At 48.9% G+C, this 24,838-nt stretch overlaps 2 protein-coding genes across 9 annotated transcripts in view; one reads left to right on the top strand and one right to left on the bottom strand.

The window, feature by feature from the left end:
* The window catches only part of LOC129050366 (putative GED domain-containing protein DNM1P46), an 87,275-nt gene extending 76,929 nt beyond the window's left edge, over positions 1-10,346 (top strand). Inside the window, exons 2-3 of the mRNA XM_054532411.1 lie at positions 9,159-9,363; positions 10,078-10,346. Coding sequence (XP_054388386.1) covers positions 9,159-9,363; positions 10,078-10,178 — 306 coding nt within the window. The 3' untranslated portion in view covers positions 10,179-10,346. The remainder of the gene's footprint in view (positions 1-9,158; positions 9,364-10,077) is intronic.
* Positions 10,347-13,797: 3,451 nt separating this feature from the next.
* LOC112131820 (golgin subfamily A member 8B-like) lies at positions 13,798-24,504 on the bottom strand. Of its 8 annotated transcripts, none has more exons than XM_054545837.2 (16): positions 24,339-24,504; positions 22,535-22,654; positions 21,322-21,402; positions 20,438-20,476; positions 20,125-20,172; positions 19,956-20,040; positions 19,754-19,860; positions 18,664-18,750; positions 18,449-18,556; positions 18,156-18,243; positions 17,517-17,773; positions 17,066-17,287; positions 16,882-16,982; positions 16,699-16,799; positions 16,436-16,591; positions 13,798-16,373 (listed from the first exon to the last, which is right to left on the bottom strand). In XM_054545837.2, exons 1-16 carry the CDS (start codon positions 24,384-24,386, stop codon positions 16,147-16,149), a joined length of 1,875 nt encoding a protein of 624 aa, XP_054401812.2. In that variant the 5' UTR covers positions 24,387-24,504; the 3' UTR covers positions 13,798-16,146. The 8 variants fall into 8 exon arrangements, with proteins under 8 accessions (XP_054401812.2, XP_054401813.2, XP_054401815.2 ...); XM_054545838.2 differs by having other exon boundaries at positions 13,798-16,349; XM_054545840.2 differs by having other exon boundaries at positions 13,798-16,349; positions 16,439-16,591.
* Positions 24,505-24,838: the final 334 nt, after the last annotated feature.

Here is a 24,838-nt window from a genome sequence, read left to right as displayed (position 1 = left end):
AAAAAAGAAAAAGAAGGCTGGGCGTGGTGGCTTACACCTGTGATCCCAGCACTTTGGGAGGTGGAGGCGGGCAGATCACGAGGTCAGGAGATCAAGACCATCCTGGCTAACATGGTGAAACCCTGTCTCTACTAAAAATACAAAAAATTAGCTGGGTGTGGTGGTGGGCGCCTGTAGTCCCAGCTACTTTGGAGGCTGAGGCAGGAGAATGGTGTGAACCCAGGAGGCGGAGCTTGCAGTGAGCCAAAATCACACCACTGCATTCCAGCCTGGGTGACAGAGGGAGACTCTATCTCAAAAAAAAAAAGTAACAGAAGCAGGAAAATTAAAATAGAGAGTAAGTAGTGGAATGTATGTTGTGGAGTTGGAAGTCAAGACAAAACACAGGGACTTAGAAATGCATCTGTTTTTTAAAGTAAATACTCATTTTCCCCTAGCAATAAAGTATTATATTCCAAAAGGCAAGAAGCAAAAAAACTCACAGTGGTTTAGAAGTACATTGTGAACCGTGACTCCTCCAGCTCCCATAGTGTCTCCTCACCATCTCCCATGCAGTCTTAACAACCTGTGAGAGGGCAGGGCTTCCGTGTGATCTGCCTGCCCAGCCCAGCCTGGTGAGCAGTGCCCTCTGACTGCTTCTGCCTTCAAAATACGTCAGAGACTAGAATACTTAGAGTGATTCACATTAGTGCAGATGGAGAAACGATGGGACTGAGAGCTAAGGTCTGAGGTCAAGAGGCTGGCAACCCCTCCGTGGCATGTGGAAGAAAGCAGTAGTGAGAGGCAGAGCTGACTCATTCAAAACAGAGGGGAGAAAACTTAGAACTCCAGTGAAGTGGAAGTGAAGGCAGAGGAAAGCGTTGCAGACAGAGCGGGACCTGGAAATGCAGACATGCAGCACAAATGAAACAGAAGCAGACAAGAGAAAAGGAAAGATTAGACAGTAAATAATATTCTGAATGAAAATCTCATGCAGATTTCAGATCTCAGTAAAGTCTACAACTCAGTTGTTAGAGTGCTTTCTGTACCCTTGGATTGTCATTAATGGGGGTGACAACAAGATCTGAGTCCATGTAGATAAGCTCTCTCTCATCTGGGATTCCAGGTCCTGCTGACTCAGGTGTCCACTTGTAATCTGAAATGAGAACAAAAGAACAAAAATTAGACTTTGTTTCTGTGACTAATATAGAGCTTTAAAACACTGAACTAACAAGATGCTGAGGAAGACACCACTGTAAAATGTCACCTATATCAATGTACTTCAACTGCTATTCAAGACAGTTGCAGTCTCACTTAATTTTCACAAAAATCCTAAACTGTACATACCATCATTTCCATTTTACAGATAGAAATATAGAACTCTGAGAAAGTAACTGAATTGCTCATGTTACCATTAAGCCTGGCCAGGACTAGAAAAAAGATCTTTACAATTCAATGTTCTAAACTGTGATGAGGCAAACTGGTTTTTCGATTATCAGCATGGGTTTTTTTTGTTTTGTTTTGTTTTGTTTTTTTAGGGATGGAGTCTCACTCTGTCACATAGGCTGGAAGGCAGTGGTGCAACCCTGGCTCACTGCAACCTCTGTCTCCCGGGTTCAAGTGATTCTCCTGCCTCAGCCTCCTAAGTAGTGGAATTATGGGTGCACGCCACCATGCCCAGCTAATTTTTTTTTTTTTTGGAGACAGAGTCTTGCTCTGTCACCAGGCTAGAGTGCAGTGGCACGATCTTGGCTCACCAGAACCACCGTCTCCTGGGTTCAAGTCATTCTCCTGGCTCTGCCTCTTGAGTAGCTGGGACAAGGTTTCACCACGTTGGCCAGGCTGGTCTCAAACTCCTGGCCTTAGGTGATCCGACTGCCTCGGCCTCCCAAAGTGCTGGGATTATAGGTGTGAGCCACTGCACCCGACCCATGGCTTTATTTTTCATTCATAGAATGCTAATCAATTTATTTCTGCTTTACAGAATATTCAATGTGAAGTTGAAACTGTAACATAAAAAAATTTTCAGACTTAAATACAGAACGGTTACCTAAGTGTTAAACCTCAATTATTTATTAAGCCTCGTAAGAGTTGATACATAATAAAATGAATCACCATTCACCATCAGTTATTCCTTTGAGATGGTACTTTGTGCTCTATTTAAACATAATTTGTATTCCTAGGGCTATGCCCCAGTATTTCCCATCAGAAAAAAAAAAAAAAGAGGATTTATGCTTAAGAACCTTAAAAGATAAAGGAACAGAGTTAGCTAAGAAAATTCCTGGAAACCCAATGTGCCCCTTGCAACTCAGATGAAAGATATAAGAAAACATACAAACAGGCTGGGCACGGTGGCTCAAGCTTGTAATCCCAGCACTTTGGGAGGCTGAGGTGGGCAGATCACAATGTCAGGAGTTCAAGACCAGCCTGACCAACATGGTGAAACACTATCTCTACTAAAAATACAAAAATTAGCTGGGGGTGGTGGCATGCACCTGTAATCCCAGCTATTCAGGAGGCTGAGACAGGAGAATCACTTGAACCCAGGAAGCGGAGGTTGCAGTGAGTTGAGATTGTGCCACTGCACCAATTAAAAAAATTATATGCAAAAATTAATTTCCTATAGGTAAATTGAATGTAGGCACAAATGCCAAGTTATAAGAAATAGCCCACTCACAACAGCAAAAATATATATAACAAAATGTTCAGGAATAAACTAAACGATCAATAATTGCAATGAGATCATGATCATTAAACGAAAATAATCATTATAAAATTATAATCTCTTCTTTCAAAGTGAACACATTATGTATAAAAACAGAAGTAATGATATCAAAATGTATGAGATGTATGAGGTTACAGTGAACTATGATCATGCCACTGCACTCCAGCCTGAGCAACAGGCTTTTAAAAAAAAAAATGTAATCGCTGTTTAACTGGGAATTTCATCGTAAACAATTTTTCTATTGTCTTTTTCCTCTTTTATATTTTACAAGTTTTTTACAATTATATATGTTTTGTAATAGAATAAAAAGTATCATTTAAAAATTATAAAACATAAGGCCAACACAGTGGCTCACACCTGTAATCCCAGCTCTTTGGGAGGCCAAGGCGGGCAGATCACATGAGTCCAGGAGTCTGAGACTAGCCTGGGCAACATGGGGAAACCTCTACGAAAAATACAAAAAATTAGCCATGCATGGTGGCGCACACCTGTAGTCGCAGCTACTCAGGAGGCTGAGATGAGAGACTCACCTAAGCCCAAGAAGTTCAGGCTGCAATGAGCCATGATCCTGCCACTCCACTCCACCCTGGGTGACAGGAGTGACGCTCTGTCTCAAAAATAAATAAATACTGAGATATATATGTAAAATAAACTACCTTAGGTATTCACATTATTGATTATATTTTCTCAATAGAAAGATTATATATTCCTCTTTATAACCATCTGCCAGAAGAGCTTCAACATCTATGGCATTTCAGAATGAATTTTTTTTTTTTTTTTTGAGATGGAGTCTAACTCTGTCGCCCAGGCTGGAGTGCAGTGGCGCGATCTCGCCTCACCGCAACCTCCACCTCCCAGGTTCACACCATTCTCCTGCCTCAGCCTCTTGTGTAGCTGGGACTACAGGCGCCCACCACCACACCCAGCTAATTTTTTGTATCTTTAGTAGAGATGGGGTTTCACTGTGTTAGCCAGGATGGTCTCCATCTCCTGACCTTGTGATTTGCCCTCCTCAGTCTCCCTCAGTGCTTGGATTACAGGTGTGAGCCACCGTGCCCGGCCCAGAATAAATTTTTAAATTTACATTGATTTTCTATTTCACATAACCAAAAAATTAGCACAGTGAGATTTTATTATAACCTATTTATACTAAAGTTCAAAGCAGAAATAAGCTTCACATGGTCCAAATACACTTCACATTACATCAAAACTAGTTAAAAACTAAAAGCAATTATATTTGTCAAGCAATAAGTAGCATAAAAATAACTTAGAATTAATTCAAAGTAGGTCTGCATTCAACACAACTATGATTGAAAGAAATTAAAGTAAGACCTAAATAAGTACAAATACATCCTGTGTTCATGGAGGAAAACTTAATATTGTTAAAATGGCAGTACTTCCTAAGTTCATCTACATAGTCAATGCAACTCTGATTAAAATCCCAGCTGGCTCCTTTGCAGAAACTGACAAGCTGATCTTAAAATTCATATGGAAATGCAAGTGACCCAGAACAGCCAAACCCACCTTAAAAAACTTTCTGGAGGATTCATACTTTCTGATTTCAAAGCTTACTAAACAGCTACAGTAATCAAGAGTGTGCTACTGGTATAAGGACAGATGAAGAGATGAAAGAATAGAATCCAGAAATAAACTTTCACATATACAGTCAATTGATCTTCAGTAAGGGTTCCAAGACAATTCAATGGGGAAAGAATAAGCTTTTCAACAGATAGTTCGAGATAACTGGATGTCTAGGTGCAAACAATGAAGCTATACCCCCTACTTCATGCCACATGCAAAAATTAACTCAAATGGATAAAAGAGCTCAATATAAGAGATATTGACAAAACTATAAAACTCATAGAAAAAAACATAGACAGAAACCTTTGTGACCTTGGTGTAGCAATGTTTTTTTAGATATTACACCAAAAGCACAAGGAGCAAAAAAACACAAATGAAGAAAGATAAATTGGACTATATCAAAATTTAAAATCTTTGTGCTTCAAAGGACACCATCAAGAAAGAAAAAAAGACAATCCAGAAAAAGGGAGAAAATTGTTATAACTCCTATCTAGAATATGTAAAAAAATTCTTACAACGAAATAATAAAGAGATACATAACCCACTTAAAAATAGGTTAAATTTTGGAATAAATATTTCCCCAAAGAAAATAGACAAATGGCCAATAAACACATAAAAAGATACTCAACAACATTAGCCATCACGTAAATGCAAATCAAAACCACTAAGACATAGAAATTCACACCTACTAGCTGGGCGCAGTGACTCACACCTGTAATCCAAATACTTTGGGAGGCGGAGACAAGTGGATCATTTGAGGTCAGGAGTTCGAGACCAGCATGGCCAACATGGTGAAACCCCGTCTCTACTAAAAATACAAAAATTAGCCAGCTGGTAGTGGTGCATGCCTATAATCCCAGCTACTCGGAAGGCTGAGGCTGAGGCAGAAGAATTGCTTGAGCCTGGGAGATGGAGGTTGCAGTGAGCCAAGATCATGCCACTGCACTCCAGACTGGGCAACAGTCAGACCCTGTCTCAATCAATCAATCAATCAATGGAATCTCACACCTGCTAGATGTGAAATAGGATGGCGATCATGAGAAAGACAGGCAATGCAAAACTATTCACAATAGCCAACAGGTGGATGCAACCCAAGCATTCATCAACAGATGAAAAGATAACAAGGCGTATTAAATACATACAAGGGAATATTATTCAGCCTTAAAAACAAATGAAATTCTGGCACATGCTACAACATGGATGAACGTTAAAGACATTATGCTAAGTGAAATAAGCCAGGCACAAAAGGACAAATACTATATGAGACCACTTATGCCAGCAGTCCCCAAACTTTTTGGCATCAGGAACCAGTTTTGCAGAAGACAATTTTTCCACAGACAAGGTTGTGGGAGATGATTTTGGGATGATTCAAGGACATTGCATTTATTGTGCATTTTATTTCTATTATTATTACATTGTAACATATAAGGAAATAATTGTACAACTCACTATAATATAGAATCAGGGCTGGGCACAGTGGCTGACGCCTGTAATCCCAGCATTTTGGGAGGCCAAGGTGGGCAGATCATGAGGTCAGGAGATCGAGACCATCCTGGCTAACACGGTGAAACCCCGTCTCTACAAAAAAATACAAAAAATTGTCGGGGCGTGGTGGCTGGCCCCTGTAGTCCCAGCTACTCACGAGGCTGAGGCAGGAGAATGCCGTGAACCTGGGAGGCGGAGCTTGCAGTGAGCCCAGATTGCGCCACTGCACTCCAGCCTGGGTGACAGAGCAAGACTCCCTCTCAAAAAAAAAAAAAAAAAAAAGACTACAAATGATAAGCAACATAGAATAGATATTTAAGGAAAGGCTTTGAAGAGGAAAATAAGATCAAAATAAACTAAAAAAATTATTACAGAACAAAGAGATTCTAGGGAGAAGACAAAAGAGTATCAAAATCACTTTGTAAAGATACTTGTGAATACATTACATGTATAAAACAAAACAGAGGCCGGGCGCGGTGGCTCACGCCTGTAATCCCAGCACTTTGGGAGGCTAAGGCGGGCGGATCATGAGGTCAGAAGATCAAGACCATTCTGACTAACATGGTGAAACCGCGTCTCTACTAAAAAAATCCGTCTCTACTAAAAACACAAAAGTTAGCTAGGCGTGGTGGCGGGCGCCTGTAATCTCAGCTACTCTGGAGGCTGAGGCAGGAGAATCGCTTTAACCAGTGGACTGTCAAGAGAGGTAGGCTGCAGCAAGCCGAGATCGCGCCACTGCACTCCAGCCTGGGCGACAGAGTGAGTGAGACTCTGTCTCAACAAAAAGAAAAAAAGAAAGAAAACTTTTTCTTGAGAGAGAGAGAGAAGTCTCGCTCTTCTCCCCCGGGTTTGAGTGCAACGGCTCCATCTCAGCTCACTGCAACCTCCGCCTCCTGGGTTCAAACCATTCTCCTGCCTCTGCCTCCCAAATAGCTGGGATTAAGTCGCCTGCCAACACGACCGGCTAATTTTTCTATTTTTTAGTAGAGACGGGTTTCAGCATGTTGGCCAGGCTGGTCTCCAGCTCCTGACCTCAAGTGATCAACCCGGTTGGCCTCCCAAAGTGCTGGGATTACAGGCGTGAGCCACTACGCCCCGCCAAAAAACCGAAAATCTTAAAGGTCTTTCCCCTTCCCCGCCTGGGCTCCAACAACTCGGGAGTCGCCCTGCCCCGCCCTGTCGCGGTCCCCAGAGCAGGTGGGCTCACTGACGGCGACCATGGGTCCCAAGAGGGCTCCGGCAGCCGCGGGCTCCCACCTCGAAGCGCAGCGACAGGGGCCGAGAGGGGCCAGCAGCCCCCAAGCCAGCCCCGCGCTAGGAGTTGGAGAGACGCGCCCTCCGCCTTCTCCCACCCAAGCCTGGAGCAGTGCCCGGCGGGCTAGTTGCGGGAGAAAGGGGCGGGGAACTGGGGCCTCCCTGGGGCAGGTTCCCCTTTGTCCTGGGACTCTGGGCACCCCCTTTCCGCCCTCGCCCTGCCCCGCGAGGCCGCCACCCGGCGACTCACCTTGATGTTGCGGTGGAGCGTGAGCCGCGGCTGTGGCTCCTGGTTCTCGTGGAAGATAGAGGCCGGCAACTTCAGTTTGGCCTTGAACGCTGACAGGGACATCTTTCCCTCATCTCAGGCGGGAGGGGCGCGGAAAAGGAGCCTGTCCCGAGCCGCTGTCATTGCCGCGACCACCCGGCGGGGCCCCCGGCCGAGCTCTCGCGGCTCCACCTCTCCCCGCGGCGGTGACCCTCGTGGGAGCGCTGCTGGAAAATGGCAAGGGACACCGAGGACTTGGCGGGAGCTGTGTGGCGGCCTGGGGGGCTGCTCCCTTTATAACCGACTCCACCGACAGGAGGCGCGGCTCCGTCAAGCCGCAGCTTAAAAGGGCAACAGCACCAGCGCCCCCGCTACCGCCTGGGAAAGGGCTGCCCCTACCCCGCCCTGGTCCTCGTGGCCCCTCACCTCTTACCCCTCACCCCTCACCCCTCAACCCGGCGCACCCTGCGTGTGCGCGCTCCCGGCTGCCCCCTCCTCTCTTGACCCAGCACCTTTCTGCCCGACCCATCTGGTCCCTTCTTCACACTCGCGACTGGGCGCCACAACCACTAAATCTGTGTGTGTGTGTGTGTGTGTGTGTGTGTGTGTGTCCCTGTCCCAAGGGGGCGTGGCTCACGCCTGTAATCCCACCACTTTGGGAGGCTAAGGCCGGCGGATCAGGAGGTCAGGAGAGAAGACCATCCTGGCTAACACGGTAAAACCCCGTCTCTACCAAAAAAAATACAAAAAAATTAGCCGGGTGTGCTGGCAGATGCCTGTAGTCCCAGCTACTTGGGAGGCTGAGGCAGGAGAATGGCATGAACCCGGGAGGTGGAGCTTGCAGTGAGCTGAGATCGCGCCACTGCACTCCGGCCTGGGCGACAGAGCAAGACATAGCAAAAAAAAAAAAAAAAAAAAAAAAAAAGAAAACTAAACCTCAAAGGATCACTAGTGGTCAGCAATTATATGCAAATAAATAGGAAAACGTACTAAAAATGGATAAATTTCCAGACACATCTAACCTACCAAGATTGAACCATGATGAAACCCAAAACCTGAACAAACTGATAACAAATAATGGGATCAAAGTGGTAATAAAAAGTCTCCCAGCAAAGAAAAGCCTGGGACCTGATGATTCACTGCTGAATTCTAGCAAACATTTAAACAAGAACTAATACCAACCTTACCCAAATGATTCCAAAAATAGAGAAGGAGGGAATACTTGCAAACTCATTCTACAAGGCTAACATTATCCTGATACCAAAATCAAAGATACAAACAAAAAAAGAAAACTACAGGCCAATATCACTGATGAATACTGATGCAAAACTCCTCAATAAAATATTAGCTAACAGAATTCCACAACACATTAAAGTTGGGCTGCAGTGTCCCAGTTTCACTCAACCCTTCCCGTTTTCGTCTCTGTGTGTGTCTACTTTGCCGTGTTCCCAGGTGGCAGCGGTGGTGGCAGTGTTGGTGCATGGGCCTCCCAGGACAAGGGGAAAGTGAGTATGCCCTTTTCTTGCCCCTTGCCAGGCGTCTGCAGCCTGGCACAAGCTCTGGCCAGGTCTCCAGGCAGGGGACCTGGAGATGTTCTTTTCCAATTTCTGGATTTGTAACTTGAGGCAAATTCTGGGCACTAGAGTCAGAACTAAGATGAGACTGAATCAGGGGAGTCTGGGGTCCTGAGAGGCAGAGACCTGAAACTGTCTAGAGCGTGTGGGGAGCTGGGTGCATGTTCAGGCCAGTTGCTTCTCTCTGTGCCTCAATGTTCCAGGTACCCTTGGAGGGGCTGAGATCCTAGGGATTCCTGGAGCCTGGCTGCATGGCCTGGCCACTTTGATGCCCTTGTGTTCTCCATGACAGGACAACAAGGCCGAGGAGAATGGCTCCGACAGCTTCATGCGCTCCATGGACCCACAGCTGGAGCGGCAAATGGAAACCACCCAGAACCTGGTGGACTCCTACATGGCCATTGTCTACAAGACCATGTGGGACCTCATGGTTGGTGTCACGCCCAAGACCATCATGCACGTCATGATCAACAACGTGCATGCACCGCCTCATAGGGGCAGGCGGCTCCTGTGGCACTGGAGATGCAGGTGGCCATGTTGGCCTGGGGGAGATGCTGACCAGCCCTATGGGACCAGGTCCAGGGAGGGAGGCACGGTCCACAGCAGAGCTGTCTCATAGAAATATAACGTGGGACTGGGGACAGTGGCCCATGCCTGTAATCCCAGCACTTTGGGAGGCCAAGGCAGGAGGATAGCTTGAGCCCAGAAGTTTGAGACCAGCCTTGGCAAAATAGTGAGACCTGGTCTCTACACAAATATTTTAAAAATAGCTGGGCTTGGTGGTGGCACGTGCCTATAGTCCTAGCTACTTGACAGGCTGACATTGGAGGGTCACTTTGAGCCCAAGAGTTTGAGACTGCAGTGAGTGGTGATCTCACCCACTGTACTCCAGCCTAGCGACACAGCGAGATCCTATCTCCAAAAACTTTTTTTTAAAAACACTGAGTAGGCAGGTGTCCTGGTGGCATGATAGGTCCTGGGTCCCCTCCCAGATCTGTGACCTTGGACAGGTGACTTTTCCTCTGGACCTCAGTGTCCATATCTGAGTGAGAAAAGGGCGGTGGGGAGGCATATCTTGGAGTCTAAGCGGTGTAGAAGCAGCATGTGAAAAGCCATACTCAGGGCTCCAAGTCCAGCACAGTGTCCAGCACAGGCATCAGGGCAGCACAGGCATCAGGTCCCAACCTCCTTCCCTCTTTGCCCTCTCTCAGACCAAGGAGTTCATGTGATCAGAGTTGCTGTCCAACCTGTACCTGCATGGGAACCAGAACACTCTGATGGAGGAGTTGGCAGAGCAGGCACAGTGGCGTGATGAGATGCTGCACATGCACCACGTGCTGAAGGAGGTGCTCAGCATCATCGGTGACATCAGCACAACCACCATCAGCATGCACACGGGGACCCGTGGACAACTCCTGGCTGCAGGTGCAGAGCGTCCTTGCCAGACGCAGGTAGCAGGGCTGGCCCCCATGGCCTCAAAGCTCCCCAGCCCCCATGGCTGAGCCTGGGGCCTCTTGGAACAGGCTCCGTGCCCAAGCTGGCAGTTGTGGGTGCTCTCAGGAGCCGTCAGGGAGCTCGTGGTTTATGGTGTAAGGGCTGAGAGCTTGGAGGGGGTTGTGTGTGGGGCTGTACTCTGAGGTGGCCAGAGGCCCAGGAATGTCATCCTGGGCATGCCGTACCTGTTGTGCTGTCTGAGCCATGCTGCCAGGGTGGGGCATCCAGCTCCCAGCCTGGATGCCTTGGAGTGCTGAGAGCCAAATCCACTGCAGAGCAGGGGTGATAGGGTCCCACCTCCTCTATCTGTCAGCAAAACAGTGGTGATCTAGGAGAAAACCTCGAGAGCCCCATACACATGGTCAACCCAAAACACACCTCACAGGTCACATAGGGGCACACAGCCCCCTTCCCTCCCTCCCACGTACCATCATAGCTGCTAGCATGGCACTGAAGGCAGGGTCCCTGGGCCCCACTGAAGCACGACCACCAGCCAGCAGGCTCACGCACCTTGGCTTGTTGCTCCTAGAGGTCGGCCCTGCTCTTCAGCCAAGGGGACCACAGTGCCTGCTGGCCCAGCTGAGCTCTGCCCAGCAAGCCCACCCACCTCCCTTGCCATGGTCTCCCTCTTCTTTTCCTAGGAGGAAGGACCCAGCCTCACCTTTGGGACCTGCAAGCCCCAAGAAGCTGAGGCTCCCCTCTTAGACTTATAAGTCTATAGCCAGTGGCACCCGGCTGCCTGACCACCCTGCCTCCCCCAGGGTCCCTTCAGAGGGTCCTGAGCTTTCTGACCACCCAGAGGGGGCTCTGGTGATCACTCCAACCATCCATCCCATTTAGCTTCATCATCCTTGTTCGAGCAATGTTCCTTCTGTCAGGCCTGGTGGCTGTTGCGTTGGGCTCCCCAAGGTGAGAGGTGGCCCTGGACCAGTTGGTTGGAAGACAACTTGGAAGACAAGTTGGTTGGTGGCCAGAGAAGAGGGAAGCCCAAGGGGGCTGAGCATTGGTCTGACCTGTGGGTACACTGCCTGGGTGCAATGGAAGAGGACAGCATGTGTGGGGTGGGGAGGGCCGCCACAGTCCCCAGGCACTACCTGTGAAGCTCTGGCTCCTCCCTCCATCTTCCTCCCCTTTCCCTTCCAGCCCCTCTTTTCCAGGAACCTTGCCACACCTGCACCTGCGCCCTCCCCTCCCTGGCCCTCCCACAGCTGCTGTGGCACACCTGTGCTCTGCACTTGCCTCACCAGCTCTCTGCTCGCTTTTCTCTCTCCTGTTTTCTCTCTGCTTTCTCTCCAACTGCCAGCCGATCAGGTCAGGCAAGTCCATCCCGTCCTGAGAGCCCCAGGCCCCCCTTTGACCTCTAAACAGATCCCTCCTCTTCTCAGAGGCCTCCCTTTCCAAGCCTGCCTGGGTGGCTGTTCTGTGACTTGGCAGTGGCTCCCCCAGCCCCAAAGCCAGCCCCCTTCATCTGTGACTTAGTCTGTTGTAGTGGTGAGCTGACACATCCAGGTGTGACCGTTGTGAAAACTTGTGCCCCCCTCTGTGGTATGCCCCTGCATTGTTCTATAAATATCTGTAAATACCCATACACACACACGCACACACACACACACCCCTCTACACCTACACGTGGCCAACCGCCTCACCTCTAGTGCTGGGAATCCATCACCGTGTTGTCCTCTTGGAGTTTTGTGGCCCAACAAGAGAAAGCTGTCCCCTGACATTGCCCCTCTGAAGTGCACCACCTCCAGTGAGCCTCCCTGTCATGCCCGGCCTATGGAGAGTCAGCCCCCGCCATCCCTCCCATCCCCCCACCAAGCATGGGAGTGCTGTGAAGGCAGCTGTGTGTCCTGACAGTCTCTACCCGTCCTACTGTCCCTTGGCTGAGAATCAAACCCATTTCTGGATGATGGGGAAGTGTGTCCTCTGCTGGCTGTGTTCTCTGTGGAGCTCAGGGGAGGGGAAAGGCCAAGCCATTTTTAGGGTGCTGTTTGGAGGGGTGAAAAGGCCATAGCCTTTCCAAGGGACACTTCCTGGAAAGCCCCTGGAACTTAGCTGGCTCTTGTCCTGTGAAGCCGGCTCTGGCCACCAGGGGGCAGGGCCACGAACTCAGCCTGAAGGGAGCCTGCGGGGCAGCCCAGCACTCTGGAGGGACAGACAGAACAGGCCATCAGGTGCAGACAGGGGAGGGAGGCAAGGGGACGGAAGGGAAGACGCCTTGGATGGGTGGAAGTCAGTGCCCTTAGGTGCTGGTACCTGTCTTCCCAGCCACCGCTACATCAGGCTTCTGAGCCTGTTGGCTGTCAGGGCTGGACTGTGCCCCATAGGTGACATGGCAGTCCCCATGGAATCCCCCAGGTGCCACTAGGCAGCATACAGGTAACACACCTGGAAGGTCCCTAACAGCCTAGCTGGACATACTCAAGACACTCTAGGGCTCCTCATTTGGTGGCACAAACTCCAGGACCCAGTGAGGGAAATGGGAACACACCAGGCCGGGCAGTATGGCTAAATCTGTTTATTCCAAAATAAAAAGCAAAATAAACAGGAGTCGCATGACCAGGGAGCCACGACCCCATCCCCGCCTCCTTCCTCTGTCCTTTGCTAGCAATAAATAAGTTTCCCAGCCACAAATATTTATTAGAACCTCCTCCCCATGTGCCAGCTCCAACGTCCACTAGGTATGATACAGGGGTGGCCCTACCCTCTGGAATATACAAAACCTTACACAGACACAATATGTACACCGGGGAAGGGGGGCCACCCCAGCAGCCGGTGCCCTCGCCTGGTCCACAGCCCCACTGTCCTGCCTCTCTGAATAAGAAGGGAGCCCTCCGAGGGAAAAGTTGCTATGGTGAGAGTAAGGGGGCCATCAGGCCTCCTCCAAACAAACCACCTCCACCAGCCTCTGGCTCTTAAATAACAATCATCACCATCCAGAAATTTAAGGACTCAGCCCTGATCAAGGTGGCAAAGGGTCTGTTTGTCTTTCCCCATTAGACAGAGGTCTTGTCTTGCTACCCTAATTGTAAAGGGGTGACTCGGAAGGGGTGGTAGGGACATGGTGGCAGTGAGACTCCAGCCCCACTTCTCCAGGCTTTGCTGACAGTGGTCTGCTTTTTCCCATGACTTTTTTTTTTTTAATTCCATAACTTCTTTTTCATAACTTTTTTTTGGTAACTTTTCAGAAAGCTTTTTTCTACTTTTTTGCCACATTTTTACAATTTTTATCTGATAACTTTTTCACCCCATAACTTTTAAATCCCATACCTTTTTTATTTTGTGTTCTTTTAATAAACACTTGCATAGTTATACTACAATTTCGTGAAAATGAAACAGATTATCTCATGCCAAGCATGCCCAGTATTTGCACAGTATCAATACCTTTAATACTATAGTTTTCAAGACACACAAAATAAAATTTTAAGGCAAAAACAGCACTTTGCAACAATTTAATAATTTATTACATTACAGTAGCATCATGCCAGCAGTCAATAATGCCACTTTAGGCAAAAGTTTTCAGTATTTCCGTTACACATTCTGTTAACAAGAACTCATACATTGGTAAAATTCCTTCTAAGAAAACTTGGCAAATAAAGCTTTGGACTGGAATTGGCATTTCTTTCTCTACTTTTCCTTCCCACCATTTCTTTCTTTTAAACTACAGTATTCATATTTTAAAATATTTTAACTTATTTCATAACATAAAGATAGCAGTTACATTTTTAAATATTTATATTATTTTAAAATGACTCTTTAAGATACAGTTTTAAACCCACGGGCTAGAAATCATACCACTGTTAATTAGCCACATTATTTGGTCTAATATTTTTTCTTTATCATTCTGAAACTGGGTTTATCTAATATATTGATAAATTCATACAATTTGGAAGAGTCAGTTGAAGTCACAAGGACCCAATATGTGCCCTCTTTCATTGAATGCCAGCAAATCTGTTATTCCATTGGCAAAATCATATTGCTGCTCTCCTGTTCATCTCATATTTATAAAAGGATCATGAGGATGCCAAGTGCTAAAAATGGAGATGGTCTAGTGAGTAGAAAATCCCCACCCCAGGGAGCACACATACATCTCTCCCTACAACCTAATAATGTGATGTGTTTTGGAACACAGACATTAGAACTTCATGAAGTTTTAACTGTTGATTCTTTCCCAAGCATCATCAAGTTATGATTTAGGCAATGTATGACTGAAATGCGTTCATTCATCACTCATAGGCACAATCACATAAATATTGCACAAAATATGTCCCTGACTGAAACTGAGAGGTACAAAAACATATTTCACTCTTCATAAAGAAGTTTGTGAGGAACTACAACTCTGCGATTGTATAAACACGTTTCCTGATAATACACTGACATTCACAAATGGTAGATTGCACCACAGTGTGTAAACATTTTAAGTTGCATAAACTTCTCCTTGATTTTCAAAGATAACATAACACTGTCTACTAAAATTCCTTTTTGTTTCAACTAAGTACTCTCACATTTATTAGTTTATAATAATGTTTGTTATTAAAGTGTTTTCCACTCAAGGAAAAGAAGTAAATTCCTATGTCAGAGTAACCAAGGTGGTTGAAGAATAGGTATTAGCCAGAGACGTCTAGATGGTAACATCAATCTTCAAGCCTCAAAGAAGCTCCATGAACAGAGAGGAATGCCAGGTGTCACACAGCTTTCCTTCACTCTAATTCATTCTTGACCAGAGCCTGTATGCCTGTTCCAGGGACATTTAAACTCTTAAAGGATTTCTTATGATCTTTACTAAATACATTAAGAAGAATGCCAACCAGCGCCCTTTTGTGAACTGGGACAGGAAGTCATGTGATTAAAACAGGTAACATGAACTCTGACTTTAAAATGTATTATAGATACAAATGCTCTAAGCTAGGAAAGGTTTTCCACATCCACAGCCAATGATGGGAGCCTTTCATTCCTCAGAAATAAGCCCTTGTTAGGTCATTGGAAAAGAGTACAACTGCTGCAGCTCACGATGCAATATCTTCACGAGCCCAGAGCATATACAAATCCTAAGGGAACTGCCACAGTACAGTGCTCATTCTTGGCACCAGAACAAATGAAACACACTTTATCCTGCACATACCTGCCAGAGCAGGCCACTTTCCTCTTCTGTGAGATTTAAAAAGCTCCCCCAAAAGGTTATTACTCCCATCACCAATACACAGAAAATGAAGGAAAGGCTGTTTGCAGTTCTCAGCCTTTAAACAGCTCTAAATGTCAGTACTCATAGTGGCATATTACAAAGTAATAAAGAGTGCACACTTGAGGGCAAAGCACATATTGAGCTCTTGAAGAGCTCACTGTGATTAAGATGAGATCAAACATAATAGCAGAACATAAGCAAATTTTATCTGAATTCTATAATGAATATGCACACTGCAATAACATTAAAAAAGCATGGGAGCCTATTTCAAACCAGCGAGAAGAGTTTTGTGCGACGACTGGGTCTTTGTGTGTTTGAACTCCCACCATGTAAGGGCAAACTCAATATGCATGCTAATGCCCTACAATTATGAAATTTAAAAAGAAAAATGCTAAAGGATGCCAGAGTGAACATCAGTGAGAGCCACAGAGACCCACTCTCCTTTAATTTTCTACAAATAAACTTAAACTATAAATTAGAAACACAAATAATCATGAGTGGCTGTAACATTCAAATGAAGTACATGAATTGTGTAGGAGATTAACCCCGTAACTTTGTTTCATTTTTAACAATGTCTTGAGCAGCTCTTTGATGATGGTGGTATTTATCTCCTTCCTCTGGGCAGCCAAGCCCAGCAAAAGCATGGCACACAGGGGTTTCTGCCCAAGCCTGGGTGCTCTTGGTGGTCCTGCATCTCACCAAGGAGCTGCACGATTGGCTGTGCAGTAGGGTTGTCCTGGGAAGAACCCTCCCTGGCTTCTCCTTGTGCAGGCTCCACGCTGTTGGTGAGGCTCACCTCACAAAGATCTTTGGAGAGAGGGAGGCGGGGATCTGAGTGGAGTGATAGCCCCCCATGCTCCTGCCTGCTCACCCCACCTGGGGGCTCTACTCACCACCATGCATGTCGGCAGCCCCAAGCTCCTGGGGGGCTGGGGCTCCTGGACCGGGTTCAGCAGCAGGGTTCCGGGCAGCGGCCAGGAATTTGCCGTGCCCCTCGTTATAGTTGGCACAAGCCGCAACACCATCTCCTGCAGCTCCAGCAGCTTCACCTGAAGGGAGGGGTGCTCAGCTGTCAGGCCGCTGCTGGCACTCACCCTCATGCCCACCCCCACCCGCACCCCCACCCCTACCCCCACAGGGATGTTGCACACCCTACCTTCCCCTCCTCCTTGTCCTGGGCCAGCCTGATGATGTCCTCCTCCAGGTGCTGCGTCTTTGGCACTGCCCCCTGGCTCTGTTAGAAGGCGATGCACTTTCCTGCGGGAGGAAAGGGCTCAGACGCTGGGGCCCCTCCCACAGCCCTGCAGCTCCCCCTGCCGTGCCCTGGTCTCCCACTCACTGATGGCATCTCTCTCTCCAGTACTGGATGAATCGAACTTCCAGTTTCTCCACATGTTCCCTCAGGTCCGCCTTCTCCTCCAGGAGGTCCATAAGGCCGCTCTGGAGCCAAAATTATGGGGTCACATCTCAGCAGCGACCTGCCTCACCCCTGCCCTTCTTGGCCCATGCTAGGACTCACTCACCTCCAGCTTCTCCATGACTTCCCGCAGGGCCCGGAGGGTCTCCCCACTCACAGACTCGCCCCCAGCCCCCGAGGCTGGGGCTGCTGCCTCTGGCTCCTTCTGGGCTGAGGTGACCGTCTCCGTCACCTGGCCCAGCTTCTCCTGCAGCTCCTTTACTTGCTGCTCCCACTGCAGGGCGCTCTTGTCCTCGTTCTTCTGGACAGAGAGAAGCAAGTTCTGCAGCTGGAGACCCCAGAACTTGGTGTCTGCCTCCCATGGCACCGGGAAGGGTGGAGGCAGGTTAGAAAAATACTCTCCTCTCTCCCACAGCCACCAGAGCAAAGCTCTGGCTCACGGGTGCCTTTGAAGGTAATATTTCATGTGAGGGCTGCACTGCCCCATTTTGCAGGTGGGGAAACAAAGGCCTGGAGGGCTAGGGAGGAGGGCAGGCTCCCCAGGTGAGGCAACCCACCAGCTCCTTGTAGTCACTCTGTGGCTCGGCCAGCTGCTGAAGCCTCTTCTCCTGTTCCTGAAGCCTCTCCTGCTGCTCCTGAAGCCTCTCCTCCTGCTCGCGAAGCCTCTCCTTTTGCCCACGGTTCAGGAGATTGATGCGCCGATTGTTTTCCACCTGAGCCTGGAGCTCTCCTGCCACTCTCTCCAGCTCCTTCCTCAGGTCTTGCAGCTCCACCTCAGAGGGCACTGCTGGGGGATCCGGGAGCAGTGGTTCAGCTGAGAAAGGAAGCAGACCATAAGGGCCTCTGGATTCTCAAAACAAAAAAACAAAAAACAACAAAACACCCTCCTCTTGGCGCACAGCTCCTCTCAGGCCCCCCAAACTTGGCCTCACTGCTAATGATTCCTCGCACCCGGATGGTAGCCAATCTTCCAAACCACTTTCAGATAGAGAGCACTGTGGGTGGCTGACAATGGGCCCTCTTTGCTCATTAGGACACTGAGGCTCATGGAGATGACAAGACTTGTCTCCTGGCACAGACCTCTTTCCCTCTGCCTCAAAGCCCTGCCATCCACCCACCTTCCTGGGGCATTCTAAGCCACCCCCACAGCCCTCTGATGCCAGTCCTGCTGCCAGGTCATGCCAGTCACATCTTACCCGTCTGGTTTTTGAGTTTGGACAAACTCCTCTCCAGCTCTTCTACCCGATGCGTATCATGCTTCTTCGCCTCCTTCAATGTGCAAACCTGCCCAAAGCACAGGGGGAAAGGGCCCTGGAGAGAGGGGCTGGTGGCTGGACAGGCTCCCATCTCCCTCTCTGCCCCCACCTCCACAAAGCCCAGACCCAGGACCACCTCTGGCTGCACTATTCCCATTTTAAAGATGCCCAGAAAGATCCAGTGACCTATCTAAGTTGTTGGGGGGGCGGGAGGCTGAAGGGTCAGATCTCACCTCCTGCGACATTTTCCTCATCCTCTGCTGCCACTGGGCCCTCTCTCCTTTTATTTGTAGTGCATATTGATCTCTCTCCAGCTGGACTTCTTTAAGTGACTCCTTCAACTGCAAGAATGGGCACAGAAGTTAGGAAAGGCTGTCACTGGTCCTCACCTGCTCCTGGCCACTTGGGGTCATCTTCCTTCCACATCCCTCCCTCTGCAAAACCTCACCTGTGTCACGTGTCGTTTCAGCAGTATCTGCTCCCTTATGGACTGCTCTAACTGCATCTTCATAAGTGCTTTACTGCGGCTCGAGAACTGGATGGTGAAGAGTGAGAAGTTTCGATCTGGGGAGCCTGGGCCATTCCACACAGTGCCCCTTAAAAGGGCTAGGGCTAAACCCAATATACAGCTTGGCCAGTAAAGACCAAGGCATTTCCAAGCCCGTGGTCTGGTTTTGAAAAAAACTCAGTGAAGTTGGAAGGGACGAGGAGAGAGGTCAGATAATATTGCTATTGTTATGACTATCACTGTTGGAACCTTTATGGAGAGCTTCAGCAGGTACCTCGCTAGCAATCCCATTGAATCCTCGCAACCACCATGGGAGACAGTTACTATGATTACCTCTCTTGGGTAGATGAAAAAACATGGAGTATTTGAGGTTAAGTGCTTGCCTAAGATCACTTAGGCAGAGCTAGGATTTGAACACCCAGGTCTATCAGATTCTCTAAGCCCATTTTTCTTGCTTGGGGTGGGGGCAGAGTCAGGAAGGGAAAAATTAATCTTTTATTCACTTTTTGAAAGGATGATACATTCACATAGTCCAAAACTCAGAAGGTATAAAAGGGAAGTATCTCCTAGCCACCCCGTTGCTCTCTTCTGAGTTGTTTATGGACACTTGCAGACATGTTTTATGTATATTATCATAGTGTGTACACACACACACACACACACACACACGTTTCCTCTCTCTACAGAAAAGGTAACATACTAAAGGTACCCTTCTGTACCTTCACAGTATAAGTACCCAATACCCCACACCCCACCTAGGACTTGGCCAAGACCACGGCCAGGTAAGGGCAGGACAGCCACTTGGCCTCCAAGCTCTGCATCCAGTGCTCGCTCCCCACCGTGCCCCCCAACTCACCCACAGCAGCTGACTCAGCCTCAGGCTGCCTCTAACAACCATACACAAAAGCAGTGAGAAATGGCCATGCTGCCTTCTGGGCAGGACACTCCATCCTGCAGAAGGGACCTTTAGGCTCACTCCTCCATCTGTGAAGCCGGGCTCCCAGGGGACAGCGCAGGTGGTTGGACTCACCCCATCTGGCTTCTTCTGCGTGGCGGCGACAGCACAGAGAGCCCGCTCTAACTCTCCTGTACGCTGTGATGAACGTTGCAGGCGGCCGGCCAGATCCCTGGACTCTTCTGTAATGACAGAGTTGAGATGGTGCTCAAAGGACTCCCCCTACAGACCTGTCAAAGTGCCAGGTTGAAGGATGACAGGGTGCCCAGATTCTCACCTTCAAAGTATCTGAGAGAACGTTTCGTGCGATACAGGTCCGTATTTAGTTTCTTGTTCTCTATGTTCAATCTCTGGATTTGAACCTTTGGGAGAAAAGCCAAGCAAGTGCTGAAATGGAAAGAAACACTCTCCGGAGGACAGGAGGAAACTTCACACCCTCCGCTCACCTCTAGCTCCCTTTGGGCTTTCTGTTTCTCACTGTTTGCTTCCTTTTCCTATAAGACGAGGAAGACAGAGCTCTTACCAGGGAGAGGCAGAGATGGCACAGCAAGAGACACGCCCCCAGAATGCCACCAATGCCCCAGGACAGACCCACCCATGGGACCAGGTTATCAGGGGCCCTGTGGGGATGGGGTGGAATCTGAGGAGTGAGCCTTCTTCCCCAGGCTGGGAGTAGGCGAGACGAGACTGGGGCCTCTACATCTGAGTGTCCCCCAAACCCAGCAGTCACGTCATGAGCACACAAAGAAATCACGTTACTTCTTCCAGCTGATGTTCCACTTGTTTCTTCTGTTGTTTCTGTGGGGAGAGTCAAATTAAGGTGATGGAGGGTGGCCCCCTCAACTCTATTCCCCAGACAGGAAGCGGTAGGCAGGGGCCAGGAATGGATTATAAAGGCAAAGTTCTCAGACCCAATGGGAACAGGAACTGTTCCTAAGCTCCCAAGGACAGAGGATTTGGGTCTTTGTTGGTTTTCAGCCACAGCCACAGAACTCAAAGTATGAATCAGGAATCTCTAGAGAAGACAGTAACATAAACCTCTAGAGATGGAGTTTGAGAAAAGCTCCCCCTGCTGCCAGCTTGTGATTTAGAAAAGTGCGTTCATTCAGTAAACATTTACTGAGCACATACGGGCCAGGTACGGTTCTTCACAGCAGATATAGGATGAAAAGGACAGACAGGAGCCCTTGGCCCTGAGGTTTCCATTCTAGGGGGCCTTTAAATCTCAGACTCTCAGAGCTAACAGAGACCTTTGATACTCACTACCTCCTCTGGAAACATGAGCCCAAAAAGGAGAGGTGGCTTGTCCAGAATCAAAGATCAAATTAGGGACTGAGTCATGGCAGAAATACAGGGCCCCTGACAACCAGTCAGGCCAGCACTTCCCCAAGAGGCAACAATGCCAGGGCATGTATAGTAAGGACTCGAGTAGGGACGTCTGGAGAGGAGAGAGTCGGCAAAGAGGGCAGCAAAAGAAGAGCCATGCTGCATGCCCTGGGGTCCCTCCAGGTGAGTCCTGGGTGCCCCAGCTCCCTATCTGCCCTTGGTGCCAGGGGCCCCCAGCCCCCTTCTTCAGGGCCCCAAGGGGAAACTGGAGCCTAGGATTGGCAGCGTGGAAACAGGGGACCCCACTGGACTCTTACCAAAGATTTGATGGTGTTATTCAGTCGACTGATTTTTACGGACCTCGAGTCCAGGACTGCTGCTTGTTCTTGGCGTGGGCTCTGAGGCGCATGCAGAGAGGAGGAGGTGGAGGAGGAGTTGGGGGAGAGGTAGAGAGAACAATCATTAGGGCTGGGGTGTGTGTGCGCTGTCTCAGCTGGCAGAGGGGCACCCAGTCCCCGCGGTGGGAGGAGGTTGGAGGGCTGGCCTGCGGGGTCACTGCACCTCCACCCAGAGCCTCCTACCTCCAGATCCTTCAGGGTAGCAGATGATGTAGGGCCCTCCCCGTGGATACCTGTTGCTGACTACAAGACATGAGAGTGCACACGGAGATGTTCTGTCCCAATCATTGTCTGAGCCCTCCGACTTTCTTTCTTCCCCATCAACTGGCAACATTTTCTTTTCTGCCTGTCTTGGACCCTTTGTCCCATAACTCCTTTATGCTAACTTCTCTCATGGTTCTTATCTCCCCACCATCCCATCCTGGGGCCCTTTCAGTGACTCCTGATGGCAAGTGACTGTTCTCATTGTCCTGGCTTCCCCTTGAGACTGGGGATGAGGAAACTCAAACAGCAAAGACCATATCCTGGGTGTCCTGGGTGTTGACAGCAGGCCATGTACTAGGGATTAACATAAAATCAACAATTATAAATCTCATTTAAACTGCACAAATACAAGTCCAACAATACCACCTCTATTATACAGATGTGAAAAGAGAGGCCCAAAGAGCTCAAGCAACTTGCCATAAATCATGTCCCTAGCAGACGGAGAGGCAGGATTCAAACCCAGAATTCTTTTCTTTTTTGAAACGGAGTCTCTGTCTTCCAGGCTGGAGTGCAGTGGCGTGATCTCGGCTCACTGCAAGCTCTGCCTCCTAGGTTCACGCCATTCTCCTCCCTCAGACTCCGCAGAAGCTGGGACTACAGGCGCCCGCCACCACGCCTGGCTTATTTTTTGGTATTTTTTAGTAGAGACGGGCTTTCACCGTGTTAGTCTGGATGGTCTCGATCTCCTGACCTTGGGATCCACCTGCCTTGGTCTCCCAAAGTGTTGGGATTACAGGCGTGAGCCACCGTGCCCGACCAAATCCAGAATCCTTAAGCACTACCCAACAGTCCATCCACAGTCTTAACAACTGCCCTCTACTGCCCCTTGGGCCCCCTGTCCCCAGGAGCCTGTCCAGGCGAGACTCACAGCCTCAGATGAGTGGCAACCACCAGAAGTGGCTGTCTCAGGGCTACTGCCATTTGCTTTCCTGTTCCTCTTCGCTGCTGCTGGAACACCAGGGCTGTTTCTCTGCCAATATTCTTTTAACTGTGGGAAAGAAGAGCAGTAATACTCATGAGAAACATCAGCCCCTACAGCCACATCCTCCTTTATAATTTTTATAAAAGACTCTTATATACCATCTGATTTAATGACACCAACAACTCTATAAGGTGTCACAATCATTTAGGGACTGAGAGGGATTGATATCATGGCTAGAAAAAAGAAAAAAGAAAAAGAAAAAGGTGATACTGGAACTTGGAAGCTCAGTCTTCTGACTCTAAGCTCTGGGGTTTTGCCAAGAATCAGCAGCTGCCAGGGACTAAACCCAGAGGCAGAGGTAGAAAAGTATACATTAAGTAGGCAGGAGCTGTATGTCATGTGGTTTAGAGTTGTACATCCTCACACGTCTGTTAGTGGGAAGAAGTGCCCCAGTACCTCCCAAACTTTTATATCAATGTGTCCTCATGGCAGAAGGCAGCCTTTTAGTGAAATCTGGGAATTTATCAGAAAGAGGACAAACCAAGCCTCATTTCAGAGAGAGGTCTGGTATACTCTTAGAAACCTATGGGACTGCCATCCCTAAGTACATTCATGTTTTTTCTCTTGATCTCAAGAGAATCAGAGGAAACTGATGCTTCAGAAAGGTGTCCCACATTTATCCTGTGGTACTCAAAGTACCCAAGGTTGAGATAATATGAGGAAGATTCAAGCTGTCAAGTTCAGTTTCCCAAGATCTATTCCACAGAAGATGAGCAAATCTCACTTCAGAGACCACTGACTGAAGGGCAGTCTGGTCCCAGAACCATGGAGAATTAGAATATGAGGTGGAGAACTCAGAAAAAAATGTTAAAATCTCTCTGGAAAGTAGAAGCCTGGGAGAAAACCAAACCAAAGCCATTCTCCCGTCGCCACCCAGAGATACTGTCAACGTTTTGAGCTCACGGGGGAAGGTAGGCTTTTCCCACTGTCAATGTCTTTTAAGGGAGTCAGGCAGCCTGAAACCTCTTGCTCCTGGGTCCCATAGTCTCCATTCCCCTTCCAGCTGGAAATTTCTGCTGTGACCAGAAGAACCAGAAACGGTGTGACAACGTTTAGGGGACTGGGTCATAAGACCAAGGCCAGTCTTGCAGTAATGACAGTTAGTAGGCAGACTGTGACATCACTACATTCCACTCCTCCTAGTGCGGGGGAGGGACCACATCAGCGCGATGTCTGAGTCGCCGCTCCACGATGCGGGAGGGAAACACAGGGTTGTGACCCAGGTCCTTGGAGATGCCAGCACAAAGAGCCCAGGGAGGTCGACCTTGAGGCAGCAGGAGGGGAGGGCAGAGTCTGCAGCAGGGAGCCCCAGGAGTCACCAGCCCAAAGTCACCCAGGGACAAGCGGTGAGGGCGGGGCCTGGGGGGCCCAGGTCCTTGGAGACGTGAGCCCAAAGAGCCCAGGGAGGTCCAACTTGGGGTGGCAAGAGGTGAGGGCCCAGTAATGGAGTGGGGAGCCCCAGGAGTCACCCGTCCAAAGTCACCCTGGGGTGACTGGCGAGGGCAGGGACTGAGCTGTTTGCTGAAGGGGCAGGGCTGACTGACAAGACTTTTGTAGGGGAGCCCAGAAGGGCTGGGGTTGGGGGGCAAAGTCCAGTGTGCCTCAGGAGTAGTATGGACTCTGGCAGCGGTCTTGTCGTCAGAGGGGATCTGTGGCTGAGTTGGGGAGTCATGACCTGGTACGTCTTTACCTTTTTCTTGGCTGCAGCTAATTTGCTCTGTCGAGTTTCTTCTGCCATTGTGGGGTGGGGAGGGAGGCGGGGTTGGGGCCACGTCAGCGAAATCCCAGCGAGCACCGATCAACACCTCCAGTCACCTAGCAGGCAGCTGCGTAACTGAGCCAGAGGAGGCGTAACCAGGGCCACAGTAGAATGCGGAATAGGGGTGTGGCCTTAATGCTCCAAGCCCATTGGTCAATGAGAAAGATGAAGTGGAAAGGGGGCGTGGCCAGCCAGCAGTGTGTCCAGAGGGACCTGTGGTTCATTAGGAAAGCTGCCCATGCAACCACTGTCCCCACCCACTCTGAGAGAGGGGAGGGCCTGGCTTTTGCTTTAAAACCTTTAAGACTTTAAAAAACATATGTGTGTACACTTTATATATATGTGTGTGTCTCTCTGTGTGTATCTATGTGTTCCTCCAGAGCTGTCTTCATCAACCAGCTTCTATGCAAGGTCTATGATTTTGGCCTATA

The sequence above is a fragment of the Pongo abelii genome, chromosome 16, assembly GCF_028885655.2.
Source record: "Pongo abelii isolate AG06213 chromosome 16, NHGRI_mPonAbe1-v2.0_pri, whole genome shotgun sequence".
In the NCBI taxonomy this organism is placed as follows: Eukaryota; Metazoa; Chordata; class Mammalia; order Primates; family Hominidae; genus Pongo; species Pongo abelii.
Note: the sequence above shows the minus strand (reverse complement) of the source record. Positions and strands in the feature narration are given on the sequence as shown.

What these genes read in the sequence shown, in the direction of transcription:
- LOC112131820 (XM_054545837.2), bottom strand. Translation starts at nt 24,386, where the DNA reads ATGGCAGAAGAAACTCGACAGAGCAAATTAGCTGCAGCCAAGAAAAAG. An exon ending in ATAACACCATCAAATCTTTG is followed by an intron (nt 20,477 to 21,321) that starts GTAAGAGTCCAG and finishes CTCTCCCCACAG; the next exon opens with AAACAACAGAAGAAACAAGT. An exon ending in TGGAACATCAGCTGGAAGAA is followed by an intron (nt 20,173 to 20,437) that starts GTAACGTGATTT and finishes CTCGTCTTATAG; the next exon opens with GAAAAGGAAGCAAACAGTGA.